Below are 21,619 nucleotides of genomic sequence, written 5' to 3'. Positions count from 1 at the left end.
AGAACTTCCCAGGGGAAGAATTGTTCCTTAGCTCTTTGGGAGGATAAATGGCTTTGGAAAATATTTAACACTAAAAAGTAAATCAGTCTGCCCATACACCCCAACATAGGTAAAACTGTGATTGGTTGCTTCCCAGAACACAACAGAACTTTCTTGCAAGCTTGTGAAGGGTTTCCTAGGTGAAGTTCAGAAAAGGACAGGGTCTTACCCAGTGGCCTGTGAGAGTCAGAGATTCCTTGGTGCGTTTGGACTAATGATGCTGGGTGTCAAAGTGGAAACCCTGTTCTATCACGTGCCTAGCAACCTCTCACTTCATTATCCACAAAACATTTCAGAAAAGGGTGTGACTAGGTTAGGCGGATGGAAATGGAGGGGAAAGGTGTCATCTTGGGCGGGGGAAGGGGAAGAGCTACAGAGAAGACTCTTGCCACATCGGGATTTGAAAGAGGCAGCTGCAGAATGTTGATGGAAAAATTCATGGCAATTTTAAAGGAACAAGGATTGAGAGTTAAGTTGGAGTCAGCTACCAAGGGTGTGCGAGACAACAGCAAGGAAAACATCTGCCTTATTTCCTTAAATCCAAGTGCAAATCACGTGACTCCTGTCTACTTTTCAGTAACTTTCTAAAAAGTTAAAGGTAGGTTTATAAAAAGGGAAGTAGAATCAGACTCTTGAACAGGAGGGAAAGTTCTATATGCTACAACTTGTCCTCGACTAATGCTTGTGTGAGTAGGAGACCATGGTATGTATTCAGTAAGTAGATTTCTTAAAATAATTCAACGCTGAAACATCACATCATACAAAATCTCTCACGGGAGTGCATCCAGTGCTATTTGTGTGTGTGCCTTCTAGGATGCTGTTGGATCTCCTGGCATGAAAAATGTTTTCCCAAATAATTGCATCATGGGCTACATGTCAATGTTGAGTCCCAGTGGATGGGGTGGGTCTCACCTACCTGCTTCATTGCTCATGGATGGATTATACAATTAATAATCTCATCTATGTTTTACATAAGTCCTTTGAAACACTTGTAAATTCTAAGATATCGCTGTGATGTTTGACAAAGTTTTTTTTCCCCCCGGGTGTTTTCTGTGTTTGTGTGTTACTTTCACCGTCCCTACTAAAAACGCGACATAACTGTAAGCCTCTTAAGAAATGACACACCACATCAAAGGAAGTAATTAATCAAACATGATTAATTTTAATGTAATTACTAAAGAAAGATATAGCATTTTATTATGACACTCTAGCCATACATTTTCAAAATATGCTTGCTAAACAGTAAATGTAAGATAATGATTCAGTTAGTTACACGTCTAGAAGTCGTTAGGACTGATATTGTTTCGCCATAAATGAATTGAGTAATAATCATTTCAAACACAATCAGGATTAATTTGATAGAAGATGTTTTTGAATAAAAGAGATACAATGAACGACCAATTATTACTTTTCGGCTTCAGGAGGAAAATTAATTCAATGCCTGTAAGTTAATTATCACAGTTGGCTGTTAAGTGTGATAAGAATAAATGAAGCAAAAATACATGATGTCATCCAAATTCTCATAGCTCATTAACACTTTAACCAACAGAGAACTGACACGATATGATAACTGGAGCTTTGCCGTAAATTGACTAGAGACGGCATGGTGTTCAGAAACTGGATATTTTGAATAGAGATTTTCATGATACACAGACACAGAGAAGAGTTGTGAAGAGACAGCTCGAGGTTTCAGCGTCCCCTGCGGGGTGTTTTGCAGTAGGTACAAGGTAAATACTCAAACGCAACGAGATCAGAAGATGAGCAGAAGAGACTCTCCAAAGAGCTGGGCAGTGGAGCCGGGGGCGCTCGGAAAGGCGTTTTTAGAGTTCTTCTCTCATTGCCGTACTTTACACAAGTGCATTTTGGACAAAAGAAAATAAATGAACAACGCTTGCTCCTGGGCTCAGGCAATTTAAACACAGGCCAATTCTAATGACTGCGAAAGGTCACGCTGAAGGTGATTTAGCCTGGGTTTCAGGTAGGAGAAAGTATTTCCATTTTAACTCCTATTTCAACTGGGCAGTGACATTTGGATTTTTGTCTTCTTTCTCATTCTTTGTTAATGATTTTTTTTCTCCTTAAAAACTCAAATCAGTGACAGATAAAAAAAAGACAGAGAGAGAAATTATGTTTGAAATCAACGTAATCATCCATGAGAAGGGAACATGTGAAAGGTATTTTAAAAGGCAGTCCTTTAGTTGCTGGATTTGTCTGGCCAGCCTATGTAAAAATCTGAGGCAGTCACTGGGGAGGACAAACAGGACTTGGAGGAACAAAGACAGTTTCCAAAGTCCCCTGGGCCTCTGTCTTATCTGGGGAAGTTTTCCTTAAAATGATAAGAAAGAGAGGATTGTCTCAGATGTGAAGTGGTCATTTAAATCGGTGTCATGTACCATATGCACTCAAGCTTCAGACAGTCTTGTCTCTTTTCTTTTAAATGGAAAGCACACAAAGACTTTTGTGTATCTATATGTCAATTTCTAATACCTAACAGGAAAGTCTTATGGAATATCACAATAGCAGTAGTTAATATGCACGGCAGGGCTTGAAAACAAAACAAGCAACAAAAATTTCCCTTAGTTTTTTTTTTCCCCCCTCAGATTCAGAATTTCATGACCTTTGTGGGGGAGTGGGGACAGAGACTCACACTTCTACTGTATTTTAAGGTAAATAATTCCTTAATATTAATCATTCATCTTTGAAAACATGGGACAAGCCATGTGCTTTGAGCGCGAATGCTCATTCTCGGGAGAAGAGCCAAGTAGGGCCTATTCTAATACATTAAGATAATCTTTCCATGATCGAAAATAGAAAGGGACACTTAAAATAGTCTGATTCGATAGTCAAATATTGCAGGAGCTCCTCTGCTCCTTCAGCCAATAGCCGCTGAGATATCAGCCCATTGGGGCGTGGTTTCTCTCCTTTAAAAAAGTGGTTACTTCTCTCAGCGCTCACGCGGGCGCGCGATCTTTCTCTCACGCTTCCGGCTCCACTTCCGGCGACTAGGCTCCCTTCCTGATTGCGCAGAGAGCTGTTGTCAGGGACGGTGATCTGTAAGTTTTTACCCCTTAAATAAATAACCATTCTATTAATCATAATTCCAAACTGGTGTGGGATGGTTTGTGATTTACGCCTTCAGTCAAACCATACATTTCGAGCTAGCCTACCAAGAGTCTACGTGAATTTATTGCCTTCCATTCTGCTATGAAATAGGAAAAAGACGGAGTCACTTTTGAACGTTAAGATTTCCATTCATAAAGACTGTAAAAAGTGAAAGCTAAAACCCAACACAAAACAGAACAAAATCTTCACAGACTGTTAGCCATCTTCTTCAAAAAATTTCTCATGAGTTCTTTTCTTTCTCTGTCGGTAGATAATTCCCACCTCACAAGGAACTAGTTTCTAACCTTCCCCAATGAAATCCATGGCTGCTTCAAGGAGAGCGGCCACTCCTTGAGGTGTCTGACGGAAGAGCATCCTCTACAAACCAGGAATCAGTGTGCACCCCAGAGGATCTGGCAGAAGATGTTTCTACAAATAGGTATGTCTATGTTGTTAAAACCTCCGTTTTTATTTTCTCCACTTTCTGAGTATTTGTTTCCGAGGGGAGCGCGCGCGCACACACACACATGCACATATACGTGCACACACACATACACCAAACTAAAATCAAAACCAAAACTAAACAAAAAACCCAAACAACCTACAGAAAGGCACGAGGGAACGTCACCCTCTGCCGCCATTTGCCTCAAGTTCTTTTTCTCCTCCCATTTTTACTCCACACTCTTGACCAACATTTCAGATTGAATAAAATACTGCTAATTTTGTTGATTTCGAGAGCCAGTGAAATAATGGAGCCTTCTAACTTTAAACACTTCCCATCCTCTGTCTCTGAACCCCCAAACTCACAACTTGGTGAACAATATTCTACTTATAAGTAACACAGAGTTGAAAGGTGGTGGCGAGATCTAAAACTATCTTATTATGTCATCTAGCTAGAGGATTGTTGTTTTCATACTTTAAAAAAATATGTCTATGCTTTCTTTTTTTTTCTTTTTTTCATTTTTTTTTATAGTCAAGTACTTTCTTAAAGAAACAATAGCACCACATTGGCATAGCTGGCCAAACAATAAATGGGAAAGCAAAACCTGCCACGTGCTCTCTCAGGCACACCCTCCCAAGTGCACAAACCAATAACAGAAATCCTGGAGCCATGGGGTATGAGATGGTTTTGTCTACACAGACATTTCCACATTTCGCATTAACAGTCCAAGAAGGGGAAGGAGTTGCAAGGGGACAGGGCTGCTTTTGTTAAAAATAAGATTTTTAGAGAACGATTTCTTATTATTCCGTTTGGCGTCTCTTATGGTAAGTAGGTGTGTGTGTGTGTGTGTGTGTGTGTGGGCGCGCATGTGTGTAGGGTACATGCTTATAGGGTGGATATTAAGAATGTATTTTTTACCCTAGGAAAGCAGACTATAATGGAAGGAAGTACTCACTTTTTCTGTAGGACTGGCTCATCTTACAATGTTCAAACAATTGATACTCTTTGGAGAATAAGACTAAAATTTGACTAGGTACTGAGTCTTTTTTAAATTAAATCAGGAATAAGCCTATCAAATGAAAACTCCTTCCTTCCTATCTTTATTGTTCCTTTGTGAATCTCTTAAAGTTGCCCCGTGTCTAGACACTAAGCAGTTTAACTCCGTAGCGAAGCTACGGAAGTTTAGAGTTGTCAAGCCTCAAGTGTCTCTTCCTAACAGTCTTGAATCATTCTGCTTCATCAGTTGGCTTTCAGAGTTTATGTAGATTTATGGTACAGTTCATTAACCTTACATTTATCTTCAAGTTCATCTGTTTGAGAGTATAATGATATGTTAGTAGAATTAACTTTTATTAGTTGATTTCTGATCGAGTTGGAGAGAATTATGTATCGGATAAAGGATTGCATATCTAAGTTTTCATCATTGATACACATTGATATACAACTGTGTAGAGAATGAAATGAACAAACTCTGCGGCAGACGCTCGGAATCCCCATATCCGACCACGGCAGGAAGCCCATAGATGTGTTTTCTGGGAATCACTAATTCTAAAAGGAACACACTGGAAACAAGAGCTAATGCCAGGAGTGCCACCGTGGGCGTGGGAGGGTCCAGCTTCTCCCACCACACCTTTGGGAAACAGGAAAATGGCGAAACTGGTCTATTCCATTGACGTCTCTCCGTCGTGCGTAGGGCACGTTCAGCACGCCAAGCTTTCTGAGGGCTTTGCTGAACAGCGCTTCCTACACTTATTCAGAGAATCTCGGGGCAACCCAGTAGATGAAAAACTAAAACTGTCTTTTGTTTGTTTGTTTTTCTTAAACATTTTATAAGAATATTAAGGAAGTCTGGAAATGAGGAAAAGGCTACAGACAATAAGATTATCTGAGCATTGAATGTTTTTTTTTTGTTCTAAAGAAGGAGACAATCTTGCCCCACAAATAGGAAATACTTTCTAGGGTTTTTTTGGGGGGGTTATCAATGCCCAGTTGACTGCATACAATACATCTGCAGGAAGCTGGGTTCTTCCTTCTAAGCAAATGCTAGGGAGAACCTTGGGGTTGAGAAGAAAAATTTTTGCCTCTCAATTAGCAGTCTGGCCAGCACATTTTCACTAAATAAAATAAGTGTATATACATGCAAGGGTATAGGACTATGCCCACTAAAGTAACTTGTGATTTTTTAATAGAGATATTATTTCAAAACTTAAGAATATTGGGGCCTGTTTTCATATTCTAAAGGGAAGGAAAATGTGGTTTTCAAACTGAGTAGATTATCACTGATAATATTAGAGTTATTCCGAGATGCTAAGTGCCTGGAAGGGTGAATGGGAGTGGACAAGTAGAATACTCTTTGATTGGCCAAGATCTCGCTCTTTCTCCCTCTTTCTGTCTTTTTACTTATCTTTCTGTGCGTACATTCAAGGCAGAAGTAAAATCAAATTGTAAATCAAGTGTCTCTTACTTTTTCGTGTTGGAGAGATGGAGTCGTTAGTTCTCCGCTAGGTCATTGGACAGCTTCTCCAGTCAGCACTTGGATAGCATAGTAGCCTCGCAGTGATGGGCGGATAGTCCACGGAGCTACTTTGTCAATGGGTTAGTCCCAGCATTCCTTGTATCCCAGCAATTCACCCTCCTGGAAACCCAGAGGAAAAATCTGAAGATCTCTCGTTTTTAATATTCATACCACCCCTTTGAGGTAGGTAGATGACATATCGCCCCCATTTTGCAGATGAGGAAACTGAGGCACCAAGAGTTGGAGTGACTTGACCAAGGTCACAAGGTGTGAGTCTGTGTGGCAGAGGTTGCAACTACTTATTTCTTCAGTGATTAAAAAGAAACCAGGACTCCGAAAAATCCCTAGCCTCTTGCTTTTCCCACACTCCACAGCGTCCTCTCTGGACTCGCTGAGTACATGTGTCTTAGTGGGCTTCATATCTTAAATTCCTCTTGGAAGGCATAGCTGGGGAGGCCTTTGCATCTCCCAAGAGGATGGATTTTTGTTTTCTTTTTTAGTTCCTTTCCTAATTTTGTCATCTTAGGCTCCAGGCTTTCATTGTGGCTTTGCTTTCACCTTTTACCGTTTTGACCAGATTCTTTCATATGACAAACTACAAAATAGCACCATTGTACTAAAAACAACAACAACAACAGAGTTTTACATACTGTTTGATAGATCCTGTATTATTGATATGCTAAATTTACATAGTGCTCTATATGGAAAAAAAATAAAAAGAGAAATTGCTAATTAGGTTACAGACTAACTTATCATTTGAAGGAACCATCGAGAGCGGAAGAGACATCCTATGTTCCAAACACACGCCTAGAACTGATTGGCTTCAGCGCTGCAATTACCGTCATTCTGTTTCTTTTGCCGTAACTCGATGTGGAAAAATAAAGCTTTGTGTCTAAAATAAACGCATCCAACTTAGATTTGGTACAAATGCCACAGATGGAATCGGGTGGGTTAAAACTTGGTGGGCCGGTTGGCTACTTAACTCGCTATTGCTTTTGAGGAGGCCGAATTTAACAAATCCATAGCTCAGGGACGGGGCAGGGCTACTGGGGATGGACAGACAAGATTACTGGACTCTGTGAAACAGGCAGCTTGAGCTACATGGCGGAAAGTGAAAACAAGGAGAGTAACTCATGAACCACTTCCACACAGCTGCTGAATGAATGGCTCCAGCAGCCACGATTCAGAGAGGCATTTAGTGCAACTGGATCTATACAACATCCATGCATTTCCGGCTCTTGAGAGGCAGGGACTAGGAGATATAATTATATATATATTTTTTTCTCTATAGAACATTATTGATAAAGGATCAACAGCAATCTACCCACTCTAGGACCATTTTTGCAAGGTGCAAAGTTTGTTTGTTTGTTTTTAACAAACACTCCTAAAGACAATATTGGAATGTTTACGTGTATATTTCACGGGGGGGGGGAATGCCCATCTTTGAAATGTTATTGAACGTATTATTGTTTGGTAGGTTTTTCCCAACGTTTTGCAGGCGGTTCATGCAGATCAAAGGATCCTGCCAGTGACATCTCATTTTCTGCTTCTCGGGAGTCTCTTCCTACATCCTGTAGTTCTTGTTCCCCGCACTCCCTCTACTTGCGTTCTTCAAATGTACTTCCTACAAAGAAGGAAGGAAGGTCCCATTAAGTTGATGTTTATATAGCTATGCATGTCTTTAAACAATCCATTCATCCCGTGTGTTTATTCGTCACCATTTGGTAGATAACTAAGTCGAGACACATACACGATGTGTAATGACCAAAACAGGGTGAGTGGTATTTCGATACCTTTAAAACTTTATTATTTCTTTACTTTGGTAATTTTACACTCTTATAGTTCTTTATCAGATATATAATAATAAATTTCTGTAACTTAAAGCCCCTTTCCCTTTGTCCTTGTGCTATAGGAGACCACTGACTCTTCTGGGTACTAGGCCTAGCTCTTTCCAACACACGGTCTCATCCTTTCGTATCTCCTGCTTCACCAATCAGCTAAAAGAAGGTTTGGGGTCTTGAATTCTTAGAGGAACATACAGATGGACAGGCCTTTAGTTAATACTTCAACCACACTTGACTTATCTCTACGAGCTTCTGTGGCCTAGGTACCGCTGCTCTGTAACCACACAGAGAGGCCACGCTTTCCCTCCGCCTCTGGCCCAGATTTATTCACAGGATGGAGAATTCTAACATTCTGACTAGAAGCATATCCCCCCTTCAGTGAGCAAAACAAAACAAAACAGACCCACGCAACAATAGCAAGAAAACCTCAGACTCGTCAGACTCCAAGGTTACCTCGGGAGTTTGCTAAGCTTGTTTCCCAGTACTGCTTTATAAAAAGCGGCCAAAACTGCCAGACTTTTCTGCTTAAGGTAGTGCCTACTAAATCTCAATCGTGTTAGGAACTAAAGGACTTCAGAGACCTAGGAAGGGTGAGGATTTAATACTGATGAACACTGCCATTCCTTAGAACCAATGCCTATCAACCAAGACTCTTGGGCGTGTGGCCATTTCTCTGACACCTGTTGATCAGCACTGCCAGGAATACGACATTTACAACTGAGTCCTTCATGAAATGTGAAAGGGAACTTGGTGAGTCCATATCACACTGACCAAACAGAAGAAAGGGGGCATCATCTTGTAAAAACACCCTTGAAAATACCAGGTCCGCACCCCGTTGTTTAAGAAGCAGGCCCTGAAAAAAGTGGGACCTTGGGTAGAGCATCTCAAAATGCCATCAGTTTAAAATACTGAGACTTTCCCTTTTTATAGCATATGACTCTATTGAAGTTCACTTAACATACTTTCATTACTGGGCAATGCGTTAGACATTAATCTACTGGTGAACTTCCGCTCCTTGTCTTATAATTGTTTTCTAGACAAATGAAGTCATTTGTGGCAGAGAAGATCATGAGAGTTCCCGAAACATTTGAAGCCACGCGTGGACCCATTGGATCCATCTGGCCGTGTGCTTCAGATAGCTATAATAGCGACAGTACTATTCTACACATTTATCAACCACACTTACTAGGGAAGTATACTCATTTGAATTATACTTTTTTCCCTCTTTAATATGCTCACTGGCTTAGAAATAAAGAATAAGGAGTCTAAAATGCACACACTGAATTCAGGAATAAGCTGGTAACGATGAAAGAAACCCCATGATCTCTCGCATACCCCCCACCCCCCAGGCTGAGCTACGGATTTGCCACAGAACACCTTCAGGTCTCTTCTGTTCTTTACGCTTGAAGTGTATGAGGGCTGTACAGCCATTAAAAGGGGGAAAATGAGGTTAGATTGACCATCTTACATATCTATCTTCTGGTCCTTTCTCTTCTCTCTAAAGCCGAAGGTAGACAGGATGAAGGTGGGCAGAAGTGTCCCCTGGTGGTTTTCTTGGGGGTCTGCCTCAGCATCCGGCAGAGCTATGAGCTGAAACGTGCCCACCACTGCCCTGAGTAGCATGCTTCCCCAGCACAGGGAAGCAGAGAACCCATTTAGGACCAGCTGTGTGTCTGGTTTGCCGTTGGCTCTCTTCCCGGACGCTCACATGTGATTTCTTTGTTGCAGACAATGACAGGGGCGAACAAAAGCACTCAGGCCCTTGGGTTTCGGTTGCATCTGTTGCTTTGCTCATTGTCTTAATTTAATTATGCTGGCTACCCTTGACAATAGGCTACAGGAGGAGGCCTGTGAGGGGCAGCCATCCTTGGAGCTGGCACCCACCTCCAGTGCCCTTCTTGAAGGGTTATGAAACAGTTTCGTGCACAGCCAAGCAAAAACTTTTCACTTCAGCACCTTGTCCAAGACAAACAAAGCAGCCGAAACTGTTTCTAGTACGCAGCTAGACAGCGTTTTGAAAGGAAAACGGTAGTGAGTAAATATTATTTCCTATTGACACCAGAGAAGGTAAGATTATTTTAAAAAAATATGCCGGTCTTCCAGCTCACTGGGGTTGATGGAAGAAACTGGTCCTTCTGAACGGACGGCTGACCAGCTTATTAAAGGGTCAGCTGGGGAAGGGATTAGTTTGTAATACAGGCCATTTGCTTTCTTCCATAGCTCTCTGGCTTTCCTCTGGAAAGTTATCCGTAGACCTTTGGAGGGCGGAGATCATCAAAGGTTAATAACAACAAACAGCGCAGTAATCTTGTCTGATACCTGCTGGGCTCTACGGTTGAGTAGATGCTCTCACTGGCTCCTCACGGCCATTTTGGCAAGGTGACCTCTTTTGTACCTACTCCATTTCCAGGCTGAGGCTTGCTAAGATTTAGTGATGTGTGCCAGGCTACAGAGGATCGGGCTGGTAGAACTAAGAGCAGAAAAAACAGGAGCCATCCCCTGCATATCGACAGTATGCTAAGGATTAGTTCATACAAGTCCCCGTGTCTTCTCATTTATTCTCGCAGTCGTCCTCAGGATGGGCACAGGCATCTTGACCACTGGACCTTTGAGGAATCCTTTAAAAGGGTTAAAAAACAAACAAGCCGGTGTTTCTTAGAGTTGAGCTGGATTTCTGCTTTGGGTTTGTTGAAGATCCTTGTGGTTCTGGGGCTGGCCCACCAAGAGGAGAAACGGAACCTCATGCCTCCAAGTCTAGCTCTCTTTCTAATGGCAGTAGCTCATAATTTTACCAGTTGTCCACCATCCCCAGCTGGTTCACAGGTGAAGGTAGACCCTCAGGGGTCAAGGACTCTAAGCTAAGAGGGTGGGTAGCCTTCCTGATCAAATGTGGGAGTTAAGCCACATTTGCATGGTTTTTTATATTTTCAGTTAGCAAGGGTTAACTCCTTGTATTCCATTCCTTCTGGTTTTCATCATGCCTGTTTGGGCTAGGGGGTGGATTTTTGCCTGCAGGGCAGAATGTAAAAGAAAGATGATAGGCTCTTTATACTTCAGGAAGGAAGGGTTGATATTTTCAATAGACTGTTTCCATCTTCCTCCCACTGCAAACAAGTTAAGTATTGTAGGGCATAGTCTAGGAAAGGCCTGGCATCCCATAAAAAAATCACCGGAGGAAATAATGCCCACCATAGAATATTATTAGCAGCTCATTTATAGCACAAAGTACCAACTCAGCATTGACCTTCTCCACAAAAGGGAAAATAGAAAAGAAGAAGGAAATAAAAAACAGTGGATGATTGAGAGGTGGCCCAGACATCAACTTGTTGAAAAGGATGTGTTGCTGTTCTTTTTTTTTTCTAGCTGTCTTAGGAACACATGGTATTGTGGAGGTTGATTTAGATGTCTTGGTATCAGCTTTGAAATCTGTTGACTTCAAGGAATCCCAAGTTCAAATTCTAAGAGAGTCGGATGAGCCTTACTCCTCTGGTAGCCGAGCTGAGTGAGAGTCACAGGGTCTACTCTGTGCATTAATATTTGATTTAGAGCCAAGGAACAGAGCACACAATGCGAGAAACTTGTGTTCCTGTTGTGTGTGGCAGACTCTTTAAGACAGAGGCGCATGGGTCATGGGTAGACATTCAGGACACCATGTCAGCGTGCCTAGCCTCTGGCTGGCTTTTCTTTTTTCCCTCTCCCTCCTCATGACTTTTCCCTTTGAGCAGTTTGGATTGTTCCAGGCTGACCCTAACCTAAGCTGTGTGTGAGTGTAATGGGGAGACCCGTTTTTGAAACACATACATCTTTAGTGGCCGCTTTGTCTTAAAGACTCTGATGGCTGTTACACTGTCCTTAGCACCTGATGTCAGCATCAGACATTTCCGCCTGAGCTCCTTTCTCTCCCTTCCCCACTTGGGATCAGAAAGCATTTTTGTTTGATCGTTTGTCCAAACTACTGAACTCCGTCCTCTTTTCTCTTAAATAGCTATATCTCCTAATAAATCTTTCCTGTATACCTCCCTGAGGCCATTGGGCTTACAAGCTTAGTTTTGGTCCCAGCTCCCCCACTTCACCAGAGTTATGTGCTATGGGTGATCATTGCCTCAGTTTCCTCCTCGATAACATGAAAGAATGGGGTGAAAGTTGGCGGGTTGACTGTCCTAACTTTGGTCCATCTATGCAGCACAGGAAGGCGGTTACTGTTGTGTGCAAGGAGGCACACTGCCAAAGACATTTGGTTTAGATCCATTCTGTGAGCTTGACTCTTAACAGCATCTTCTAGACTGGCTTGTGTGATATCTCGTTTGCACCTACCTTTGTTAAAACACTGACATGTTTTGGAGTCCCTTCTGCATATGTTTGCCTCCCCCACTTCAAGGGAGCTCCCCGAGACCAGGGGGGCCATATTTCCTTTACCTCTGTATCCTCTCTAAACTCAAGTAGGGTATTTGAGAAACAGAAGCCAATAGCAACTTCTGTCTCTTGTTTACATTAATTTAAATTTCCTGCAGAAGTAATGGGGGAGAGTTTAGACCAACAGCAAGAGTTGCATGGTCACCTGTTGTATTCCCAAAGCAAAAAATAATAATCCTCACTCCTGTCTCAGAACTTATACTGAGGATTGTGGCATAATCAATGTTAACTAAGAAATGGGAGAAGTAGTGAGGTGCCCGGTTAACGGTTGGGGTCCATCTTGGGTGTGTGTTCTGACTTGGCCAGATTCGAAAGTAAGACCTTGACAAGACATTCAATTTTCTTATCTCCACAGCAGAAAAAAAATGATAGTATTTACCATGTAGGCTTATGTTGGCTGAGTGAAGTGATTCACAAGCCTTGGGTAAATACTAGCTATTATCATTATCCAGTCTTTAACAGTCACTGCTACCATGACACTGTCTATACTTGGATGCTACTCTCTTTCTTCTGATTATAGTCAAAACTACCTGGATTTTTAGAGCACCCATGAATGCTGGGGGAGCATGCCAACAGCTCGTTTTCCTTTCCTCTTTTAATGAATGATGCATTCCTAGGAATGCTGGGATGTCGGGGAACTTGAGTGCATCTTACCTTACTTCAAGGTTAGCTTGAGCTACGCCCTTTTTCCCTCTTCCGACAACCACCTGATTTGATTTCCAGCGTATCTTTCTGTGATGTAAGAAGCGGCTGGTTCATGGTTTAAAAGGCCAGAGGGAAATAAAGGAAGAGATACTAAAGGGCTTTCTTCCTTAGGCAGCAGAAAGTATTTATTTATTTATATTGTCTTTAAAAGTCTATACTAAAGGGCTTCCTTCCTTAAGCAGCAGAAAGTATTTATTTATTTATATTGTCTTTAAAAGTCTATAAGGATGTTGTAAAAATTCTGCAGGTTCAAAGCTGTTTAGACCAGATTTTATGGACAGTGGTTTGGTTATTTTTGTTTGTAATAATAATAATAATAATAATAATAATAAATAATGGTGATGGTCATAAATAAGCCTAACCATACCATTGTTCCCTGAGGGAGGAGTTGACTTTGGAATTGCTGAAAGGCTCCGATGTGACCTTTCAAAAGTACGATACCAGATTCTGGTGACTTTCCTGATGTCTGCACCTCTCTCACCTGGAAACTAGTTCTGATGCTAATCCCTCATGCTTCCATAATGCCATTGTTCCAACTGGCGTATGACTTAGACTACTGTTGACCTGGTGTGTGTAGCACGATGTCCTTGAGAGACCTGAGGCCCTGCGAAGCCTCTGGTGTCAACTCAGTGTACCAGTGATGAGTTCACAGGGTTAGTAAGAAAGGGTGTTGCCCTCTTCCACTCAATTCTTTGAGTGTTGTGACAAATCTGGGCAGAACATTCAAACTCCGTGGTCTGAATTTTCCTTCTCATTGAATTGAGAGAAATTTTGGCTGCTTAGAAGACTCTCCCAAACGTTTCGGATGAACAAAATAACACTATGACAGGTTGAAGTGATTTGCATCTGTTTGAGGTTGATGGGAGCCTTCGGCATATAAAAGTAAACACCGGGAATGCCAGCCAGTGCTTTTCCAAGGCAGAACGAGCTACGAGAATGGTTCCTGCAAGCAGCTTTAAAACTTTAGAATCCCTTTGTGGTGCCAAGCACCTCTACTCTAGCCTGTATTCTTTTGAAGAATACAAATTTTATTCCCAGAGACAGAGAGCATTTAATAGAGACCCGGTTGATGAATACTGACAGAAGAGCAATAATGATCCCTGTATTTACTGCTCCAGCTACACGTCCCTTTCTGCTTGCCTTGTAATGTCCATGAACTTTTAAACATGCCTTGCCACGACATCGACGTCACACATTTCCAAGGGCGATTGGGACATCACACATTGTCAGGCGACTAGGAATCTTCCCCAACCCTCAACCTGCCATACTCTTGCTCTTAATTATTTGAAATTTCTGTCCTGCCATAGTTGTTATCTACAGCTGTGAAAATAGCCCATCATATTTTCACAGATGGCAGGGCTCGTTGGCCTTTGATTACTTAACCTCTTGGTGTTGGCCAGACAGAAAGCTCCCTGTGAATGTTTCTAGACTTTACAGGATTTTGTAAAAACTTTTGGCATATGAATCCTTGCTTGGAAGTCAGGGCCACTCAGCCAGTTTAAGTTTGATTTAAAATTTTTGAGTCTTTCCCTTGGAACTTTGGAGCCATTTTAGCAGGGATAAGAGTGTTGTTAGCTATCATGCTTAGATTGTTATAGAATGAAAGCGGATATTCCAGAGTGAGGAGAGGGCATTGGAAACATGGCTAAGAAAGAAAAGACCAGGGCTGAAGAGATGGCTTACGGGTAAAGGCAATTGCCACCAAGTCTAATAACCCGAGTTTGATCCCCAAGAATATTATGGTAGAAAGAGAGGGCCAATTCTGTCAAGCTATTCTCCAGCCACCATATGCACTCCCTGGCATAGACCCTTTCCCAGAACAAACAGACATAATTTTAAAGCTTTAAAGGGATGGGGAAAGAGATAGCAAAAGCCTGGAGCAGTTGTGGCCAATAACGCTCATCTCTGAGCGCAGCAGGATGATGTGGGGAACATGGGACCATCTGTGGGGTCAAGCATTAGACTTGGACCTACTTTCCCAAGTTGCTGCTTCATCCTACAGAAAACTACAGATAGGAGAGAGCTGTAGACTGTTCCCTGTGCATCAGATGGGAATGGTTGAACCCTGCTTCTCTAAACGATACCATGAAATAAAAAACCAACTTCCTTTTCCCCTTCCAAAAATGTTCCCTTTATCTCCCGAATAATACTTACTTTGGGGCTATCTCCCAGAATTTTTCCAGAAGACAAAGGAATCTTGAGATTTTGTGGATGACAAGGGATGTTTACAAAGGAATTTATATTCACTGAAAGAAAGCAACCCGCTCTGGTATTTACCCATGACTTTGGAAAGTCATTCACCCACACACCCTACTGTGCCAAACGAAGCTGCACAAACACACGCATCATAGACGTGCGTGTTTACTTGTGCTCCTTTGAACACACGCGTAGTTTTCTTTCTCATCTCTCAAGACTGTTTACTGTGGTTGACTTCAGAGTTCAAGTTCTGACCAAAGATATTTAGAATTAGGCCTGACTGTAAGTGCATCTCGCATTCTTATTTCTAACCAGCAGCCCTCTATTTTTAAACTCTCCTGACCAACACTTTCTAAAGCTATAACCATAATGGTTAATGAAGCTGGGACTTCCCCCTTCCCCACAGAACAGTTCCTAGTTCTTGGGACTCTTCCCGTAGACTTCAGGAGCTCTTTCTGAGTGCCCGGTGTGATGGGAACTTTCTCAGAGGTGCTGTGTGTCAGACACAGATTCATAGATCTCTTGTACCATATCTCTCATCAGTTCCCCTGTTGACAGCATCCCATTCTGTTTTCTAGAATGTAAACCCACATTGACATTTCTTGATTATATATCTTGGTTGCTGCATGAGACCCAGAGGCATTGAGAAACCTCATTAAAGATGGGTTCTCAAACATGTGGGCAGCGGGGAAGAATTCTGATTTCAAGCAGGCCCTTGAAAGAAGGGAAGCTGTTGTCACTTTTGTGTGTTCGGTGGCTCCTGAAGAATCTCTAACTAGCATCAGGTGTCCTTTCTTATTTGGGTCACAGGAACCAATAGCTGGCCTTTTGCCCCTGAGGTAACATTTAAGGGAAGAAGTTCTATAGTGGATATTCTAAAACTCATAAAAATGGTCTGTACTTCGTCCCAAAGTGTCGACCTTTCTTTCCATTGCTTCCAAAAGCCCTCATTTTAATTTCAGGCTATCAACCTCGGGTGCCAGTGAAGGGCGCTAGATCGGCAGTCCGAGTAACTGAAGTATCTCGGAAGCTGTGAGAGCCCGGAAATAGCCCACGTTCCTATTTATTTTGGCAATTTTAAACTACTAAGACCTAGAATCCATGCTACAGTTAAATTTTCCCCAGGCACTATGGAATGAAATCACATATTACATTTGATTTTAACTGGTTGAGAAAAAAGATGGCATTTTTCTGAAAAGTTCATTGTATGACCCTGAAATAGATATTAACATTTATGTGGAAGAACTGGACTAACCATTTAAATCCTAGTTATCCACAAAATAAGATATTTTCCCAGGTAGAAGGAATCTTAGACAACTGAGTTCTCTTCTGCCATTTGTTGGCGAAGACATACATTAATGGAACTGTGATCGAACTTGGGCTTGACATTATTGGCAATATGAGATACTTCTACTCCATTTTGAGCACACACACAAACACACACATATACTTATACGTGTACACATACACAAACACAGGTATATCTATATAAGTCTTCAATAACCCCTCACAACAGATGTATGGGAGAGCGTCAGTTGTTACCATGGTGGGAGATGAGGAAACTGAGAAATAGGTGAGCTGGACAATTTGCCCATGAGAAAGCAGCTGGCAAAAGAGCTCTGACGGTGCTCAGTGTTCCTAGTGATGAGCCTATCCTGCTTCTCCAACTTGTAAGCTCTATGCCTCGTCTAGACATCTACAGTCAGTTTGTCTCAGAATTGTGTGTTTTGACTAGTTTTAAGCACAATTATCAATCTTCCCTAACAGAAACACTTGAAGCTGAAATGTGGGGGGTTATGAATAAGAATTAGCATGTTGCTTGCTCCAAGAAAACCCTGAGTGGATGGCGACATTCCATGTGAAGCATTTAGCTAACCACAACTGCCACACTGAGTCCCTGAGCAATTTCAATGTAAGCCGAAGAAGGGCGTTTCAAACCTGCGAGATGTCAGCAAACCTCTTCTCCCTTCCCTGGTTTGTTCTGTGATTGCCTCGCTATCCTTCGTAGGAAAAGAGGAATCATTTGGGCTCAAGAGTTTTACTTCCTTTTTGTGGTCTGTCGTTCTGTTAGAGTGAGTCTGCCTATATCACTCACTTACCTATTCAAGCATTTATCTGTCTGTCCATCCATCTGTCCATCCATGCATCCATCCATGCATCCATCCATGCATCCATTCATCCATGCATCCATTCATCCATGCATCCATCCATCCATCCATCCATCCATCCATGCATCCATCCATCCATCCATCCATCCATCCATCCATCCATCCATGCATGCATGCATGCATGCATCCATCCACCCATCTGTCCACCTATCTGTTCATCCATGCAGTCTTCCGTCCATCTGGTATACCTCGAAGTTCTTGGGTATTACTACTAAAATGAAATGAAAGGACAATGTTTGGTTATGTTTTCCTGATCCCTATTACACGACAATGACACTTTGGCATGCTAAGGATTGCTTTTAAGTGGATAAAACACATTTCAAAAAGAAATGCATCCTGGACTGAGGTCTGGGGCTGTGAGAACTTATTTTTAGCTAGAAAGCCCTGTTGATTTCAGTTTTCCTCGAATGAAGTTTATAATTAGATACAGCCACCCAAACCTTTCTGCGGGCATAAATTCTGAATGCCTTTGCTGAGCTGTGGTCTGCAGAAGAGCTGTCTGTCTGAAGGCCCTCCTAAGATGATGTGGCTTTAGTGTCAGCTTCTGCCTGAGGCTGGCCCCAAAGGGTGCTGTTTTAGCAGAATGTGGCATCTCCTGATAATCTAGGATCAGTTTGCAAAGATACCAGAAGTAGGTTAGCTTTCTTTGGGGGTTCTAACACATACTTCGAACTGAACCTTTTGATTCTACTTTGAGCTCTGAATATCTCTATAATATTGAAGAAATCCAAGATTTTCAGTGAGCCGTGGAGAAAAGGGGATCCGGGAGTAGAAAAACATCAGGGGCATGAAGGACTAGGCAGGACTTCTTGAAGTAGGTTACCTAGATGAAGTAGGTTACCTAGATGAAGTAGGTTACCTACTGTGGCTTCGGTCATTTTACCACCTCAAAGGTCACCAGGAGCTTGGCTGAGGACTGCTGCCTTCTGCACTCTCTTAGAGAGGGGACTCACTATTTGGATAATATTGAGATTTTTGCTTTCTTCTGGCAGAAAAGTATCAGATTCAGGGGACACTTCCCATGGCCAGTTCTACTCCCCCTTTTCTTTGGTACTTGATTCGCTTTGACAAAGTTTTGCTGTCTGCCCAGAAGAAGCTTAGAAACCAAGTACCATGTCCAGATCTCCTGGTCTTTAAAACAAAGAGAGAGAAGCAAATGACTTCCGAGGCCTTTGCCAGTGCAAAAATAGAATGGTCCTAGGGGGTTTTCTAATGAAGAAGACACTCATAGGATTACGTTCTCAAGATCTAGTGCTCACTATCTCTCTCTCTCTCTCTTTCTCTCTCTCTCTCTCTCTCTCTCTCTCTCTCTCTCTCTCTCTCTCTCTCTCTCTCTCTGTGTGTGTGTGTGTGTGTGTGTGCAGGAAGAGTGAAGTAGCCAGGGAGAGAAGGGGAAGAACAGATAGAGGGATAGTTGAAAATAGTATTTTTTTCCCTTAGGAGAAACAATCAAATGATATAGGTTGATATCAGATATGTTCATTGTGGGATAGTTGCTATCCTATACCCCTAAATTCATGTGTATACTCTCAATTCCTATTGTCTCTAAAACAGAGTGCATGTAGATATGTAGTTTGATCGAGGTCATCAAGTTCAAATGAGTTCATTAGGGTGAGCCCCAATGTAGTCTCTCTGATGCCCTAATGAAAACAAAGTATTTGGGCACCGAGAGAAAATCGTGAGGACACAGGAGGGGAGCCTCCAAGGGACTAATACCTTGAATGTGGATTTCCATTCTTGAGAACCACAAGAAAAAAAGTGCATCTGTGGGTTAAGCCACTTACTCTGTAGTCTGTGGTACTTGATTATGTCAGCAATAGCAAGCTAATACATCTTTTATATCTGATACCAAAGTACAAAATAAAAGTTCAGAGACCTTTGAAAGGTTACCGCACAGGCGTTTATGTAAATACGGGATGCTCTTTGGCCTAAACCCTGGACTTGACTGAGGAGCAGAGTCACCAATGAAATCCAGGGCAGAAGTCTGGGAACGACTATGGCACAAACAGGTCGCTGTGAATCTGCGTTAATATTTAACTCTGAACATATATTTACATGGGCGATTCTTCTCTAATAGATTTGTACAAAATTTAGCATGTGCGCAGAAGACGCAAACTTTATTTGCATATTTTTTATTTTTTATTCTGATTTGGTTGTTTGAAGAAGGGGTTGCATTTCGTTGGCATGGTTTTAATTTTTGTTGTTGTTCTTGGTATTCCGCCCTTGTCACTTTGTACTTGGTGAAATGTTAGATTTTCAATTCTTTCCCTATTAGCTTATTTTTCCTTCCATCCTAGGCATTACCTAGCTCGGCTGGGGCTACCCTTCCTCACCTCCTCTACAGCTTTTCTGAGTTGTGCTCTGCTCCTCTCTCATCCTCGCCTCTGCCACTTCCCCTTTGACCTCTGTTCACAGTTCCTAGCTCCACTCTCCGTCCTCCTCTCCTCCGATTGGCTGAGTCACTTCTGGCCCCTCCTTCCCTCCAGGGTGTGTCTTTAGCTCACCTCTCCTTCTCCTTTGTGGCTTCATTTTCTTGTTCGTGGATAGGGACTGGGACTGCAAACATCACAAAAATAATTGCATTGAGAATAGATGGTTCCTGTGCCAAAGACAGTCTTTGAGTCTAGCAAGAAGGCCTGGGCTCCACAGGAAAAGGAGCCAGGCTTGCAGAGGGTCTACAACTCAGGCACCAGAACTGGCATTACAGAGCCTTGGGCCTTGTCTCTCGTACCCACATCCTCTTCAACTAGAAAGAATGAACACTCCTTTGCTCGCCATTCGCACACACATGCTTTCTGGCTCCGGTGCCTACTGTGTTCTGTGTACACCCACCAAGTCCTGGACAGTCCCCTTGCATCCCTCAGGTCACTCACTGGGGTAATGTTTCCCCTAAGACACCACGGTCCTCCTTCAGCCTCAGCTGTGGTTGAGGACCAGGAAACAGCACAGGTCTCATTGTGAACATCTGGGTCTCTTATCATCATGATTTCTGCACAATGCTGCCTTTGTTTCAAGGATAGAATCGACATGTCCCCTTTTTTGTTTTTTTCAGCAGAACTCTTCAGAACACCCGAGAGAGGGCTGTTCTTTTTTCTGCTTTCCTCTTCTCTTCTTATTTCTGTGTAAGGACTATAATTTTACTTAGGCTCTGATATATTTCCTTCCTTCCTTCCTTCCTTCCTTCCTTCCTTCCTTCCTTCCTTCCTTCCTTCCTTCCTTCCTAACAAGTATATAAAGTGGCCAACATGCATTGATTTTTATGTGCTTCTGATTACACAGTTGGTACTTCTGAGGTTGCTTTACAATAAATGTTTGGACAAAGGACGCCTTGCTTTTTGACCACTAGAAACATCTAAGCATTTCCACAACCAGAGTATGTCCATTTTCAGTGTCCTTCTCTTTCATGTACAATTGCCACTGTGAATTTCAACTAGGTCCTAGTAGGGAGTCTTTCTGTGTTTGGACTGCTGTAGAATCCCCGGACTTACAAGATTTTGTTATTAGATACACTTATGGCAAGTGTTAATCTTGTCTGACAGTTACTTGGTGCAGGCACTCCACTTGTACATGGAATATGTCTTAGAGTATACTAACTTACTGAATTCTGACAACTTGTGCAGTATATTTAATCATTACCACACTGATAACTAAGACTTAGGATGCTATTTGGCAAAGAGGCCTCATTGGGCAACTTGAGTTTTGACAGGTTTAGTCCTTGTTTTCCACCATCTTCCAAGTGTCAGAATGTCCAGGGAAGTGAAAAAGATAAATTTCAGTAGCAAGTGATTAGAAGGATGGATGTGTAAGCCATCCAGTTGGTGGCATTGGAGTCCTTTGACCTGTCATCTAGGAAACATAGGACAGAATTTCCATTTGCGTCCCCTCCCCCACGTCTGAAAGAGCACTCAAGAATGACTGCATCCCAACCATACACACTGCATCCCAACCATACACACTGCATCCCAACCATACACACTGCATCCCAACCATACACACTGCATCCCAACCATACACACTGCATCCCAACCATACACACTGCATCCCAACCATACACACTGTATCCCAACCATACACACTGCATCCCAACCATACACACTGCATCCCAACCATACACACTGCATCCCAACCATACACACTGTATCCCAACCATACACACTGCATCCCAACCATACACACTGCATCCCAACCATACACA

At 42.3% G+C, this 21,619-nt stretch overlaps 1 protein-coding gene across 5 annotated transcripts in view; it reads right to left on the bottom strand.

Moving 5' to 3' along the window:
• Nucleotides 1-1,185: 1,185 nt before the first annotated feature.
• Igf1 (insulin like growth factor 1) overlaps nucleotides 1,186-21,619 on the bottom strand; it is a 75,453-nt gene continuing 55,019 nt past the window's right edge. For 3 of the 5 annotated variants that reach the window (XM_057757862.1, XM_057757867.1, XM_057757865.1), the window contains 2 exons: nucleotides 19,929-19,980; nucleotides 1,186-7,722 (listed from right to left, as the gene is read on the bottom strand). In XM_057757862.1, coding sequence (XP_057613845.1) covers nucleotides 7,697-7,722; nucleotides 19,929-19,980 — 78 coding nt within the window. In that variant the 3' untranslated portion in view covers nucleotides 1,186-7,696. The remainder of the gene's footprint in view (nucleotides 7,723-19,928; nucleotides 19,981-21,619) is intronic. The other 2 variants (XM_057757864.1, XM_057757866.1) reach the window with 1 other exon arrangement.

Source organism: Chionomys nivalis, chromosome 25 (assembly GCF_950005125.1).
Source record: "Chionomys nivalis chromosome 25, mChiNiv1.1, whole genome shotgun sequence".
In the NCBI taxonomy this organism is placed as follows: Eukaryota; Metazoa; Chordata; class Mammalia; order Rodentia; family Cricetidae; genus Chionomys; species Chionomys nivalis.
This window is presented reverse-complemented; position numbering and strand designations above follow the sequence as displayed.